The sequence below is a fragment of the Miscanthus floridulus genome, chromosome 9 (genome assembly GCF_019320115.1).
Source record: "Miscanthus floridulus cultivar M001 chromosome 9, ASM1932011v1, whole genome shotgun sequence".
NCBI classification, from domain to species: domain Eukaryota; kingdom Viridiplantae; phylum Streptophyta; class Magnoliopsida; order Poales; family Poaceae; genus Miscanthus; species Miscanthus floridulus.
Genome location: NC_089588.1, coordinates 54,927,531 through 54,943,826, shown reverse-complemented (window position 1 = coordinate 54,943,826; position 16,296 = coordinate 54,927,531). Strand labels below are relative to the sequence as shown.

The following is a 16,296-nucleotide window of genomic DNA, read 5'->3' as shown; positions in this document are numbered from 1 at the left end:
AATTTTCATAATAACCATTTGTAACATTTGTTCTATTTTGACTAGTTCTTATTTGAACCTAATGCCCATATATGTATGTCAAAGGGATACCTGTAAGTAGTGGCATCCCAAATCCGAATAGTCCCATCAAGTGAACCTGTAATTAGTTTCTGATGATCTGGTTGATAGTAGACAACACTAACATGGTCTGTATGCCCTTGTAGGTATTCCCTGCGCCTATGTATCTCCAGGTCCCAGATCTGGTTGAATAAAAAAAAAGACAGAACGCATTACAATGGTATTAACCATGGAAACAGCTAGCAGATGATACATGAATGTACTCTACAACTAAAAATGCGAACTGAAACCTGCGCAGTCTGATCCTTTGATCCAGTGATAAGATGCTGATGATCAGCACCAGTGATGAAATCAACACAGAGAAGGCCATCCTGATGCGTGTCTGACATGATTGTTTTGCACACATCAGAGTTAAGACTCCAGATCTGTGAGGGTAGTCAATGGTCCATTTCAAAATAGGTACTCAAAAAATGACCATCATGAAACACCATTCTAATTTTTTTCATGTTGTTGGTACACTACCAGTTCAATAAGGAAAACTAAAATTAAAAAGTCAAGGGATCATACAAGTAATAAGGTTCACTACTAAAATGGTGTTCTCCTAGTGTTTTTAAGTAGTAATAATAACACTACTACCGATCATTGCACATGGAAATCCTCACTATGAGGCATTTGGTAGGGAAAAGCTCATACTAAATATTGAATGCTAAACACTAGGAGAATCCCACATCACTAGAAAAAGTTTAATATTCTGGTTGTGGTTCAAACCTTGACCGTGCCATCCCATGATGCACTGGCGAAGCAACCAGGGTCCTCTCGGTTAAAAACTAGTTGCGACACTCTGTCAGTGTGCCCCTCAAATGTGCGAGTGCACGCCCAGGGCGCCTTCTTGAAGTCCCAATGCATATCCCAGTGCCAGAGCTTAATCAGGTGATCGTCATGAGACGATGACAGCACATAGGAATCAGTGGGATGAACAGCCAACGACATGATGTGACCATCATGAGCTTCGAAGCTTGTCGGGTCTTGGTATCCATCGCAGCTGAACACATGAATCCACCCATTGCCATCTCCGGCCACAATCCATTCCTCTTGTGGGATGAATTTAGCGATATAAACTGCAAAGTTGTGGAATGTGATCAAACATCATGGGATGATGTGGGAGGAGCTAATGGTAAACGATTACGGGGATTAATTATAAAGCTTCCGTACATGCTTCGTCTTCAAATGAATTCAAGACTTCCTGCAGATAAATGAAAATATGACCTAAGTTGAATCTGTTCATCAAAATTAACTGGAGTACGAGGCACATTCTACTGAGCAGTGAATGCAATGCAAATATACCGTTGTCTTGTAGTTCCAATGGCGAAGGTTTCCCCCTTCATGGGTTGTCAGAATCCTGAGGCAGGCAATTAGAATTATTACACCACCAGGCATTGATTATTTGGACATCATTTTAATTTGGTCAGCAAACAAAAGGTAATATATTAGAGAAGTCACCATGGCTCCGTCGGATGAACTTGTACAGACGACACTTTATGTGCGTTCAGCGTGGCTATGATCTGGTGCAACCAAATGGGAGGCACGATCATCAGTTCAGAGGAACCAGATTGTTCATGCTTCATTCCTATTTTTCTTAATGAAAAATGAATTCATAGTTCGCATCTAGGAACAAAAAATGAAGATATATAATTACCTCAATTTTTTGTGCGGAGAGCTGCTGGACCAATGCAAACCCCAGGAAAACCATATATATAGAATAAGCAAAAGAAAACAGGCACCTGTTATTACATTACACAGAAAGAGGTGAGAGGTCACTGAACAAAACTTACATCGGAGGAGGTTGCCTCTTCATCAGCTGGTGGTGGAGCAGAAATGCACTTGAGCGTCACCTCTTGCATCTCATCGTCAGCAGACTCTTGTGCTTTCCTGAACATATTTTCATATTCTCTGGACGCCGACGCTTGGTCACTAAGATTCTTCAGCTGTAGCTCCTGAGAATGGCTCACTGCAACACTCCACAACACCAAGGCCTCGTCGCTGTCTGACGGTGGTGGTTTCAGCTGCTTGCTAGTCATCAGGGCGAGGGTGTAGGTGCACCTGGGAGGCACCATGCCGTGGAGCGGCAGGCTCGTGTGGTACCTCTTTGGACTCTTATGACACATAATCCTGAACGCCACAAGATCGTCTTGCTTGTTGTGTAGCTGCACCAAGCAGGAGGCGTGTTTTTTCGGCTTGAAGGCGAAGCGGAGATCCGTCGGGTGCACATCAAGCAGATCACTGTCGTCGTGAATCCATGTCTCTGTTTCATCCAACGCACGGATGACCTCTCCTATGTCGGGCCGATCATGCCTGTCGTCCTCAACACATTTCAGTGCTATTAGGATGCATGCCATCACTTGGTGGCAATATCCTTCCACCGACCGGGCCTTGGATGTTTCCTGCTGTAGCCTTTTCCTCCACATTCCGACTACCTGCACATCGAGTTAACAGTGCAACGTAAGATCGAATGATAGATAAAAAAAAAAACAAATGCATTTGTAGACGAAAGTAAGCCTCTTTTTTTCGCCTTACAAGTTCGATAGCTTTTTTTTGTTCTTCGGATTGAAAAATTCTCCTTCGGGGGTGTGTTGTTATCATCTCCAACATTATTACACCCAGGCTGAATATGTCATGTTTATTTGAAATTACTCCTTTATTAATGTACTCTGGCGCCATGTAGTATCTCCTGCAGAACATCATAATATCAGACACGGTTCTGGTAAAAGAAAATGCAATTTAGTAGCCAAAGGGCAAAAGCCACGTTAAGTTGTGGCCAACCACAATGATGAGGTGTCAGGTCTCAGAGTACTGTGTGCTTCCAATAGTGTTGATATACCAAATTGTCCAATTTTGGGCGTCATGTTCTCATCAAGCAATATGTGCTGAGGTGTCAGGTCCATATGGAAAATAGGACTGGGCAATCCCTCGTGAAGGTGTCTTAAACCAACACAAATTCCCTTAATTATTTTGTATCGTGTGCGCCAATCGAGTCCAGAACACTCGTCTGCAAAAGCAAAGCAAGTGTATTGTATGCCCAAACTTTCAGGTTTATAGAATATCAACAAATAAAAATGCTGCAGCGCTGTACCTGAAATATACCGTTCAAGGCTTCCGTTTTGAACATACTCAAAGCAAAGTGCCCTAATTGACATCTCAACAACGATATTTCTTCCATTGTGTTCTACAACTATATCTTCTGTTTCCTCACAGTAGCCAACTAACTGTACAATATTTTCATGCTGCACATGGCATAAGCTTGCAGCCACTCTCTCGAATCCTTGCACCAGTTCACGAACATGTTTGTGGAGAATCTTCACGGCGATGATTGTCCCATCTTCATAAATTCCCTATTTAAAAATTAAAATCTCATCTTAGGCCTTGTTTAGATCACCTCCAAATTCCAAGTTTTTTCACTCTCTCTCCATCACATCAATTTTTAGCCGCTTGCATGGAGTATTAAATGTAGGTAAAAAAAATAACTAATTACACAGTTTAGTTGGAAATCACGAGATGAATCTTTTGAGCCTAGTTGGTCCACGATTGAACAATATTTGCCAAATAAGACGAAAGTGGTACTATTCATCAGGTTGAAAAAACTTTCAATCTAAACGAGGCCTTAGTGAAATTAGAACTTGGATCACGTGCTTCTAGGTTTTGAATGGCCACCTTTTTTTTCAATGGAATCGGAGCTGCCGATTAGATTAAAAGAAGAGAAATCCAAACTGGATAATACAAAAAAAAAGCGACAACAACAACCCTAGCATACTAAATGTAAATTTTAATCATACCTTGTACACATCTCCAATGATGCCTTTACCAATTATCCTATCAGCCGAGAAATCATTTGTAATGCCTTTAAGTAGAATAAATGGTAGACTCCTTGGCTGAAAAAAAACGGTAGACTCCTTGGCCATTGAACAGGTCGCGGGCCCCGTTCGCTTCGCTGAAAAAAAAAACCGAAATACAGTTCTGGCTGATTTCTTGTGAGAGAAAAATACTGTTCTGGCTGAAAAAAATAAGCTAAAAAGTACGGATTATAAGAGAAGCGAATAGGACCACTGTTGGCAAGTTGGGCCTCCTCTCTGTTGAGAATTATTATTTAATGATTAATTAGGAATTAATATCAAAGGTTTCTTTTCACCCCTTTCTAGTAACTGCGTGTGCACATCACTGTTCAATGGCTTCCGCGGCGGGCCGGACGCCCACGGCCTCTGCGCCCGCACTCGTGGCAGGTGGCCCCGCGCGGCCTGCTGCGCTGCGGCCCCGAACCGGCGGCCGGCTCCCCGCAGCGCCTAGGCAGCAGGGAGCGCGCGCACGCGTGGTCCCGCGCCAGCGGCCTCGCGCCCGCGGCAGGCGCCCGGCGCTACTGGCTTGCTCCGCGGCGGCGGGAGCCCGCGACCTGTGCCTGCGGTTACCGGCGCCCCCGGCTATGCGCCACAACCGGCGGCTTCTGCGCGACTCCTAGCCTGCCCTCGGCGGCGGCCTCCGCGCCCGTCGCGCCTGCAGCCGGAGGCCATGCGCGACTCGGAGCCTGAGACAGGCTGTCCCTGGCGGCCGGAGCCCGCGGCCGGTCCCTCGCACCCTACAACGGACGGAGTACGAGCGGTGGCAGCCAGCACCCACTCGCCGGGCCCGGTTGCGGTGGCCGCGTGCCAGGCCGGCGTGGCTGCGCACGTGTGTACGGAGGCATTCGTGCCTACTCACCCCACCGACGTCGGTGCCGCGTGACCGGCGATGGTGGCGCCGTCCCTCTGGCCCCGAGGCCAGGGGGCCACAGAACCCATCCGTGTGGATTGTGGAGCAACCGTTCGTGGGGATAGGATAAGGATTGTGCCGTTTTGCACAAAGACTCTCCTATATTATGTGAATTACGTGATAATCCAAGGATTATTAGCGTATTTCAGCCTTATGTTTTATTTACCCCCATTAAATCATCAATGCGAATATGCAATATATTCCATTTACATATATTTCATATAAATGCTCGATTTAGACCTCTGGTTTAAACAATTTATGATTATGATGCACAACTGTTTACCTAGTGTAAAATTTTGAGATCTATGCGTGATCAAATTTTTGCATCATGATCAATTATATTGCAAGTTATATTGTAGATGAATTTACTATTGCAATGTTTAGATATGTTTCCTGTGTTTATAATGTTCTGTTTTAGTCATGGACTTTAACATAGTGGTATAGGTAGAGTTTTACTCCTATACATTTTTTTAGACCAAAAAAATTATATATGTCTAAACATACTTAGTTTGTCGATTTTGTTTTTGGCAATGATTTTATTTGCAACAAAATCAGATCCTCTTAATTAGATAGTTAATTAATGATGGGTGAGTTTAGGCCCATATTGGCCTAATCTGGAAAAGCAAAATGGCAGTCAAACCTTTTTTTGCTAGTGAGGCTAACATCGGAAGTGGATTTTCGCTTTGATCCTATGGGATTTTGCATAGTTATGCCACTAGCCAACTATAGTACTATGTGCTTAGTAAGTTTCATGTTTTAACAGGTATCAGTACAGTAGAGTGATCATTCCTGTACTTTGTTGACCTTGTTAATTTAGTAATTTTTCATAAATTGCATTTTAACATAGGTGAATTCTCTTAATTAAGTGTTAATTAATAATAGATTATGCAAAAATTTTCCAATGCATATCTTGGATATATATGGGATCAAAACACAAGTGATGGAGTCCTAGGCATTGGCTGCGTTTAATTCATATTGAATTATTCTGCCCAAAGACCGTGCCTATGGCAGCTGATTATTCGCCCATTGCTGAGAGGTCTACATCATGTTTATTTGAACTTGATGATTACCTACATTGTGCTCTCCCAAATAAGTGTTTTGGAAATATGAGAATGGTACCATCATTCATTGTTAAAGGCTACACACAGGTAGTAGAGTCTTAGGCATGGTCCTGTGGTCTATTCATCCGAATATATCAGCCCAGAGACCATGCCTATAGCAGCAATTTATTTGCCTACTACTGATAGATCTACTCTATGTTTCGGACATAGAGATTATCTACAATGTGTGTACCAATATTAGTGATGATTGTTTGTGAGGTCTACACTTCTGGTTACCTCTAATGGTTGTGAGGTTTACAATTTTTGTGACTACCTCCAACTATCCAAAACCAAGTGACAAGATATGGAATCCCCTAGAATTTTGCATTTGATATTATAACATCGCCATATTGATTTTTAATTTACCATTGTTGTAAATTAATTAAATCAATGGTTTGTCACATGTTGTGGATACTGACTTCAGAGGAGTTTGATAAACTCACCCTAGATGGCACCACTATCCCACATGGACAATGGACATTAACATTGGTTTATCCCGTGGACTAATGGAAGAATTTAATGAACCTCAATTAGGGGTTGTTTGTTATAGATCAAAGAAAATTGTGCCTTATTATTGTTAAGGTACTACATCCATAAAGTTTTTCGATTATGGAAGACAATGCACATAATTTGTGGCTCACTCTTCGAGAGTGTTATGAACAATAAATGAACTCATATAGCTTGAGGCTAATCATGAGTGGATCATGTCTCTAGTTTTCAAACTATGGAAGACTATGATCATATTGTTCATACAATTTGCTTCCAATGACAGAAGCAAAAGGCCTAATGTGCAAAATGAGTCATGACAATGTGAACCCAAGAATGACATAGTAATGTCATATATGTGGTTGTGTTTAGCATAGCACTAAACAATGTCATACTCTTAAGTTTGAAATTGATCTATATCAAAAGTCTATAAGGGAGGAAACAGGAGCTAAGACATAAGATATGAAGTATTTTTCAATCTTAAATCTGAAGCTACCTAGGATGTTGGTTGTTCACTGCTGGATCCTATGGGATCACATAACAACACTTCACTTTTCTCGTAAGAGAACCTCAAATACATGGACAACATGATCATCGAATATGCTTTGAATGACTTGCTTTGAGATTTGGAATAATCTCATGGTCCATTGATATTATTTGATAATGTCCATCGGAATATGTTGTAATGCTTATTGTCAATGCATAACTACTGTGGGTATCATATTGATGTATTTGATACTCGACAATATTTATGGATTTCTATATATTAGACGAGAATTTCATTAAATTCTTGTCACATATAGATTGTACAGGAATCATTCCAATGGGAATGATATGTGCCTAGTGGACATTTGTATCCACAAACTCTATAATTAGGGAAGCAAAATATTCCTGGTTCTTGAAGAGGGAATAATTTTGGCCATCGCTGATGCGATGCAATGATAGTTTGGCCTATTTAGCCACTATCATTCTTCATATGGATACTGAGTTAGCAATTGAGGATATTTATTATGTCCTAATTAAACTCGTATCTTACCAAATTATAGAAATATTCAAATGTGTTTTCGTATGGAAACACAAAAAGACAACATTGGATATGGCATATAAGTAATGAAATGAGTCTCGTTTTGGTTGTATTATGCATATAACCATCCCCGTACAACATGTTGCGTATAAGATAATTTTTCACACTATTGATGCATTCTGAATTTGGAATGATCAACTTGGTCATCATATGGGATGAGGTGAAAAATTATTGGCAATTCTTTTGGTCATGATTTTCCCAAAGTAAGGATATGATAAGTGCAACAGGAAAATAGATTTTAAGAACCTCTTATCTTAAAATCAGATTGAATGTCTTAGATTCCTTGATCATATTCAAAAGTATAAGTGTGGGTCTGATACAACGATTGTATGGACAGTTCAGGCATTTCATGGTTGTGAAGATACATCTATAAGATGATCTAGAGTGTGTGAAGGATCCACACTCAGCCATGCATTTGGTAAATACTGGCTCATGTTGTGAGCTGATTATTCTGGACACTACTAAATTTTTGTGTCTACAATGACGATTGTTTGGTATATCAAAAGTTTAGTTACATATCCAAAAGGATAAATGGAATCTATGAGAAAGACATCAAGATCATAGTAGGACCACTGTTAGTGAATTGCTATTTGCCAACTTCGTGTTGGGATCAGGCAAATTTACACACTCCTGATTTGTGATTAACTGCATATCCCCTATATGCATTTAGTACGTGGGAATCCATGAAGATTTCCTATTTGTGTAAGATTGGGTTACGTTGTATGCGTACCAATCTCACCACCACAGCATACACTGATGGGTACACACAGGAAACTGGGGATCAGTGTGAGATTTCAATCTCTCCATCGATTGTTAAGTATCTAGAACCTCTTATGGAGGATCTATTTATGACCCGTATGCTGGTTTTATTTGATAATGAGCATTTCCAGGCATTAGGGGGAGATTTGACGTACCACACATAATGTCAGAAAATTATTTGGAATGAATAAGGCATTTCAAGCTCAGGATCACGTACTAAATGAACTGAAGTTTGAGTTCAAAGAATTGTTGATTTGCATAATATTACAAACAAACTGCCAAATGCATTTACTGATTACTAAGGTGTCTTTTAATCTTGTTAATCCTTTGCAAGTGTGTGCCAGAAAGAGTGGTGGTACCAAGTAAAACCACTCAACTCCCAATTGTAAATAAGAGGGGGGAGAAGTATGGCCATAAAGCAGAATTAGTCATGCTAAGCAATAGAAAGTTTTCCTTCTAAGATAGTAAATGCAGGTCAACCTATGGTTGGCGACACCTTGTGGGTAAATATTGGTTATTACCCAGTGGATGGATGTCATCCACAAACCTAGCTCAGAGGTGCACCTAAATACTAATGCTGGGATATAGGAACGCCCCGGCTCTCGTTTCGGGAAGTCACGATGAGTCATTTAGGGTACTTTGAGTTTTGATAGACCGGAGAATTATATGATAGAAAGGCTACAAGTGTCGACACATACTTCTCTGAATAAACTGTATACAACATTCAAGTCATCCAGTGAATAAGACCATGGCAGAGTGTTTTCTCACTCTTACTAGAACTTGTTGAGTGATGTAATACATGCAAAGATAGTCTTGCTCACCAAAAAGAAGGTGTTTTGGGGCTACGATGCTAACACCTTGAGGTATCTTTACTGTGGGATACAAATGTGTTTTTATCTTGTAATGGATTGAGAACAATACGGTGGTGAGATCAAAGAAAGACTAGTAGCACAAGGGGTTTACGCAAAGCCCAAGCATTGATTTTCAATGCAAATTATTCTCCATAGTAAGTGTTATAAATTTCCGATACTATTTTTTGATTGGCAGTACAAAAGCATCTATCTTTGCAGTTGATAGTTGATAGATGTAGTGATTGCATATATTTATATGATCACTTGATTTGGTGTATTTGTGAAGCTTCTAGGAAGGAGTTCACATACCCAACTCTCATACATAAAATCGCAACATATATTGTGTATTGCTTAAGTCAGTATATGACTTAAAGCAGTTAAGTTGAATTTGGTACAGTCGACTTTGTGTGTATTCCTTAAACTGAAGGGATACAAGATTGATTACACATGGGTGTTCATTTTGAAGTCCTTGATTGGATTTCATAGTATTATATGATGGTTAATAATCTTGACATAATTGGTGATGAACACATGTTAATAGCACGTAGTAATCTCAAGACGGAGTTTGAGATGGAAGATACAGACTAAACCAAAATTTCATTTTGTGTTTGTGATCCAAGCATCTTCTCTCAGGATTTTGTACAAAAGCTATCTATATCCATATCATATTGAGTGACTCAATATGAAGGTATCATATGGTTATTCTACCTCATGATAGAGGAAGATTGTTTTATGTCATAGTGATTGAGATGAGATTTTGGGACATGTGGTCCATTGTCTCTGTGCTATTGATGCGCTAATATATCTTGCAAAAGTTCCTGGCCGGATATTATTTTTGCAATGATTTGCTATCTAGGTAGCAGCGCTACTCCTACCAAATGTTGGTAGATTGAAGTTAAGAATATCTTTTGATATCTTAATAGCACATGTGATCTTGGTGTGTTCATTTGTAAGAACCCATGATCCGGTTATGATTGGATATAATGATTCTGGTTATCTATAACATCCCCAAATTCTAGATCATTAAAAAGGCTTAACATGTGGAAAGACCATTTTGTGGTAGTTTTTGAATAGACATTAGTGGTCATTTCCACTAATCATTCTGATATTGTACGGTACAAGGCTTTTACATGAATGTTTATAGCTTGACAGAATGATATATCACATACTGAGGTTATGTGGTGTTGATTCTATTAAATCAATGGTCATTATCTATAAAGGTAATGCAACTTGTGTTGTGTAGATGGAGACAAGTTATACTTAATGCAATATTTTTGCACTAAGATGGTTCTACTCCATAGGTAATATGGACAATGAACATTTGCAAACTAAGTCGTGTGATAATCTCGCTGAGATATTCACAAAATCTACCATACTCCATATTTGATGTGTTGAGTGCATTGGTACAAATTGACTTCGAGATTTGCAAGTATCAGGGGGAGAGTCTCTCTGATTAATAACTTGTTGCAAACACCATATTGTACTCTTTTCTTTGTATGAGTTTCCCATGTGGTTTCTCATATAAAGATTTTAATGAGGCAATATCAACACAAGGTTATGTCATATCATCCATTTTTCCCCACAGGGGTTTTTGGTGGACGATTTTGGGACATAAGATGCATTGTACTCTTTTCTTTTTGTGAGTTTTCCATTTATGGTTTCTCATATAAAGTTTTTGATGAGGCAATGTCAACACAAAGGTATATGCTATATCATCTATTTTTTCCCACCGGGGTTTTTGGAAGATGATATTTGATGCATATTAACCATATGGTCAAGGTGTTTCTAGACTAAGACTTTGGGTTTATCTCAAAGGGTCTAATAACATTGGTGATTGTATATCATGGTGTTTCTCCTTATTTTTTCCACTGGGTTTTAAGGAGTTTTGCCTGGTATGCCGGTATTACTTTGGTTTTTCCCACAGGGTTTTCCAAAGATTCATAATGATGCATAATAGATGAACAATGAAGATTACAAGGAACTAATTGATCAAGGGGGAGTGTTGAGAATTATTATTTAATGATCAATTAGGAATTAATCTCAAAGGGTGTCTTTTCACCTCTCTTTCAGACTTATAATTGCCTATCTGGGCTCCTGTATATATATGTACATCACTGTTCAATGGAATACAGACAATCATTCACATCCACTCGTTGTCTCTGGCTATCTACTTTCTAACACTCTCTGCTGTCTGACTAGATTCTAATTGCACAACATTTCATTTACACATAAGTCACAAAAAAACATTTAATTTACACGTAAGAGAGTAGTTATGTCCATTTGTATTTATTTAGACATAAAAAAAGGCCTTGTAACGACCATTCAATAGAATAATAACTCACAGTACCAGCGGACTTGCTCTAGGAGGGCTTAAACCGTTTATATTATTGGCTACACATAAAAAACAATGCTACAAATTAAATTGGGCTAAAGAAGCAATGGTATAAACTCTATTGATATACCATCGGTTGCAACAAAAAAGTGCTAGTAGAGATGCCTGATGACCTCTACCTACAATTCGTGACTACAATGCTGCCCTAAGAATAAGGTGTGTTGGGAGTTTATGATTGAACTCACCAAAACAAATTTGCTATATCACCGGATCATCATGGTTCAGGAGATGGATATTTGCACCTTCTGGCATAGTCATAAATCACAGGCTCACATATCCTATTTGGATCGTGGCGCTCTTATCACTGTCCTTTATCCCTTAGAGCATCTCCAAGAATCTTTCATAAACTTATTCTCTAAATCCTCATATGGAGTCTTTTGAATAAAAATTGCACTATAGATTTTTCACACTCTAGCAGATTCTTTATATCTTATGCGCACTCTGGAGAGCCATTTCCGCTTTCCATCTTTTACTAGCGAGAGACTCAAAATAGATGATGACATATTTAGAGATCTAATTGAAAAAAACTGTTAGAAGTTTTTTCCCACCAAAATTTATGTGTTCTTATTAATACGAAAGGCTATAAAAAAACTCTTTGCTCCTACTATCTCCCTCATGGCCACGGCCTTCCCCAGTAGCTTCCACCATCTCCTACACATCCTGTTGCTGTTGCCGTGGCAGTGCCCGGCCGGTGACTTTGACACCATTGCCATCGTGGTAATATCATTGTGCCATCTGTTATATGGTTTGCAGATGGCACAATTAACCATGATTGGTAATATTACTGGCAGCACTGGTCCACTGGTGGTCCACTAGTAATATAACAATTAACCCACACCAGTGGCAGCACACCAGTGGACCACGACTGGTGTGCCCGTGCTGCAGCCAATTGGTACTTTTTTTGCTTCTTTAAATCGTGGTTAATTGTTATAAAATACTAGAACGTAGATTTAATTATGCCATCTGTTAATTAATTACTATAAGGATTGCCTCACTACCGGAGACGGCTTCTTTGCCGAGTGTCCCAGACTTTGCCGAGTGTTTTTTATCGGGCACTCGGCAAAGAGGCTGTTTGCCGAGTGCCAGAGAGAAAGCACTCGGCAAACAACTGACACTCGGCAAAGAGGTGATTTGCCGAGAGCCGAGCACTCGGCAAAACTGGTCTTTGCCGAGTGTTATTCTCTGACACTCGGCAAAGGCCGCCGCCGTTAACGGTCGGCAGCCGCCGTTAACCCTTTGCCGAGTGTCATCTCCTGACACTCGGCAAAGAGGTTATTTGCCAAGTGTCATTTTTTTGACACTCGGCAAAGCGGTGATTTGCCGAGTGTCATTTTTTTGACACTCGGCAAACCATATTTTTTTCACTTTTGACCTCCAAACTTTTTCTGCAGTCCTCATACAATACCTGGTACTCCATGTTCCAATGTAGCACATTTCTCAGACTTTTTCTATGTTTCTTTAATTTATTTCATTTAATTGAATTTTCTTGGATAATTCAAATTATAACTGCTAGTCATTCGAATAATGAAAAAATAAATGGAAAAATGATATTCATGTTATTTAGTATAATGTGAGGCCGTATCCTGGACCAGACCACCAATTTTGAACATCTTGTTCACGAAACATGACCACGAACTCGCGGTCGAGTTGTTTTTAAATTCTATAAAAAGCAAACGAAGTCCGAAAATCATGAAACTTGTCAAGATATCATGATATCATATGTGGAGGCTGTGATAAAAATTTGAGAAGGTTTCGCGCAAGTTGTCACATACGATGCTTACCACCTTGTCGCCCTCTTCACAAAATCATGAAACTTCTTCGGAGATTCTTCGGTTTGCAAGCATCGTACGTGATAACTTGCGCGAAACCTTCTCAAAATTTTATCACAGCCTCCACATATGATATCATGACATCTTGACAAGTTTCATGATTTTCGGACTTCGTTTGCTTTTTATAGAATTTAAAAACAACTCAACCGCGAGTTCGTGGTCATGTTTCATGAACAAGATGTTCAAAATTGCTGGTCTGGTGCAGGATACGGCCTCACATTATACTAAATAACATGAATATCATTTTTCCATTTATTTTTTCATTATTCGAATGACTATCAGTTATAATTTGAATTATCCAAGAAAATTCAATTAAATAAAATAAATTAAAGAAATATAGAAAAAGTCTGAGAAATGTGCCACATTGGAACATGGAGTACCAGGTATTGTATGAGGACTGCAGAAAAAGTTAGGAGGTCAAAAGTGAAAAAATATAGTTTGTCGAGTGTCAAAAAATGACACTCGGCAAATCACCGCTTTGCCGAGTGCCAAGACGTATGGCACTCGGCAAAGAATTTATAAAAAAAAATTAAAAACCCCTCTTTGCTGAGTGCCAGTCCGGGGGCACTCCGCAAAGATTTTTTTTAAAAAAAACCCTCTTTGCCGAGTGCCAGGCCAGGTGACACTCGGCAAAGAATTAAGAAAATTAAAAAAAACTTTGCCGAGTGCCAGATCGGGGGCACTCGGTAAAGGGGGGATTTAACCTCCTGGCCCAGCCGGCCCACACACACCGCACACACGCACGCCCGCGCCCGTGCCGCGCCGCCGGAGGAGGAGAAAGAGAGGAGGAGGAGGAGAGGAGGAAGAAGGAGGAAGGAGGAAGAAGGAGGAGGAGGAGGAAGAGGAGGAAGGAGGAAGGAGGAAGAAGAAGGAGGAGGAGGAGGCGCCCCGGCTGCCGTTGCCACGTCCCCGACGCTTCCCCAGCCGTCACCTTGTCCACCGGCGCCCTGGCCCCATCACCACCGCCGCCCTACGACACCGACTAGGTATGCCCTACCGTCATCATCATCGTAGTATTACTAGTAGTTGCGGTAGTAGTAGTGGTAGAGTAGCAGTGGTGGTAGTCGTAGGAGTCGTAGGAGTGGTTGTGACATTGTTATATATATGTGGTTGGATATAATCTTGTGCATCGTGCCGTTCATATATATGTGCATGTCAGCCATCGTGCCGTTGGTTTTCTTGTAGGTTTTGAAAACCTCACCGTGCAGGGCAGGTGCTGCTGAAATTTTGTATTGATAGTTTTATGTTTCTTTTTTTTTTGTAGAGAAGAGCCCGTCGGAGCGGAGCCGGAGTACCTCGGCGACCCCCATCGCCTTCCTCGCCACTGCGGGTCTGCCTGCACCGTGTCGCCTCGCCACTGCACTGACCCGCCATGGCCCCGCTAGCCTGACTCCACCGCCACCCTAGGTATAACACCTCTTTCCATATCATGGTCGTAGATCACGTAACCCAGTTAGGCGTCTCCCGTTTGAAAGAGATACGGTTGGAAATATGCAGATATTTCCATATCTAAAACCGTATCTGTTTCGAATTATCCATGTTTTTGGACAGCCCGCGGATGCGTAGGTGGGGTTAGTTTCCATGGTCTGCTCCGATCCGAGACAGAGTTTCGGCATCATCTCCCTGTTGTTCTCCGGATACACACTCTCCCTGGCAGGACGTGTATTTGGAGAACAGCGGGGAGGTGCTACCGAAATTCTGTCTCGGATAGGAGCAGTGTTTTCCTAAACGCTAAACGGTAAACAGTCAGTCACCTACCGTTTAGCCATTATTCGGGCAAAACGTCCGATTAAATGGGCTAAACGGCCAATTAAACGGGCTAAATGGGTGATTAAACGGAAACGGCGCGCCACCATATAGCGTTTACACGGTGTTTAAATGGGCTAAACGGCCGTTTAGGCGAACAGTGGATAGGAGTAGAGCATGGAAACTAACCCCACCTACGCATCCTCACGTGGGATTAGAACCTATCCTTACCTATTAGATAGTAGAAACGTCGTGTAGATGCAATTGATGTTTATATTACTCGCCGCTATATATGTTAGAGGATGGAGGACCGTGAGTGGATGTACACGGGCCGTCCAAGTCAGGGTCAGATCACCAATGAATGGATCGACAAGATCGATGCTTTCTTGGAACGGGCATTTGGCGTGGCTGCTAAAGGAGCGGGTAAAATTTGCTGTCCCTGCAGCAAATGTGCGAACAGGAAAAGACAAACGAAGAAGGTCATGGGGGAACATCTTTGGAAGAATGGATTTACAGCAGACTATACCCGGTGGGTCAACCATGGTGAAGCCGATCGTATGAGAGAGGAGGTGGTGAGACCACGCGTCGAGGATTATGATGCTGATGCTGGGGTAGCAGACATGTTAAATGACTATCACAAGGCACAGTTCGCTGAAGGACGTACGGAGGAGGGGCCAGAGGCAACCGCAAAGGCGTTCTACGATATGTTTGCCGCGGCATAGAAACCCCTTCACAGCCAGACAAAGGTTTCTCAACTGGATGCCATTGGACGCATAATGGCGTTAAAGTCCCAGTATAGCCTGAGTCGAGACGCCTTCGATGGTATGTTGACAAGTTATTGGCAGCCTGCTTCCAGAGGGTCACCTTCTGCCAAAGAGCATGCACGAGTCACAAAAACTCCTTCGCGCACTTAAGATGCCGTATGAGCAGATACATGCTTGCCTGAAGGGGTGCATCCTATTTAGGAAAGAATACGTGGAAGCAAAGTACTGTCCAAAGTGTAAATCCTCTAGGTTCCTGGAGGTAGATTCTGGTGATGGCCAGAAGAGGCAGCTTGACATTCCCGTGAACAATCCTACGGCACCTTCCGTTCATACCGAGGATCCAACGGCTATACATGACCGAGGAATCCGTGAAACAGATGACATGGCACAAAAATGACAAACGATACAATCCTGACAGGATGGTACATGCA

General features: G+C 41.3%; 1 protein-coding gene across 5 annotated transcripts in view; it reads right to left on the bottom strand.

The window, feature by feature from the left end:
• The window catches only part of LOC136483731 (receptor like protein kinase S.2-like), a 65,319-nt gene that overhangs the window by 16,158 nt on the left and 32,865 nt on the right, over positions 1-16,296 (bottom strand). For 4 of the 5 annotated variants that reach the window (XM_066480874.1, XM_066480875.1, XM_066480872.1 and 1 more), the window contains 12 exons: positions 3,888-4,042; positions 3,188-3,446; positions 2,878-3,103; positions 2,632-2,785; positions 1,890-2,531; positions 1,754-1,777; positions 1,558-1,619; positions 1,402-1,456; positions 1,270-1,300; positions 826-1,175; positions 348-482; positions 91-239 (listed from right to left, as the gene is read on the bottom strand). In XM_066480874.1, the coding sequence (XP_066336971.1) occupies positions 91-239; positions 348-482; positions 826-1,175; positions 1,270-1,300; positions 1,402-1,456; positions 1,558-1,619; positions 1,754-1,777; positions 1,890-2,531; positions 2,632-2,785; positions 2,878-3,103; positions 3,188-3,446; positions 3,888-4,042 (2,242 nt within the window). The remainder of the gene's footprint in view (positions 1-90; positions 240-347; positions 483-825; positions 1,176-1,269; positions 1,301-1,401; positions 1,457-1,557; positions 1,620-1,753; positions 1,778-1,889; positions 2,532-2,631; positions 2,786-2,877; positions 3,104-3,187; positions 3,447-3,887; positions 4,043-16,296) is intronic. The other variant, XM_066480873.1, reaches the window with a different exon arrangement.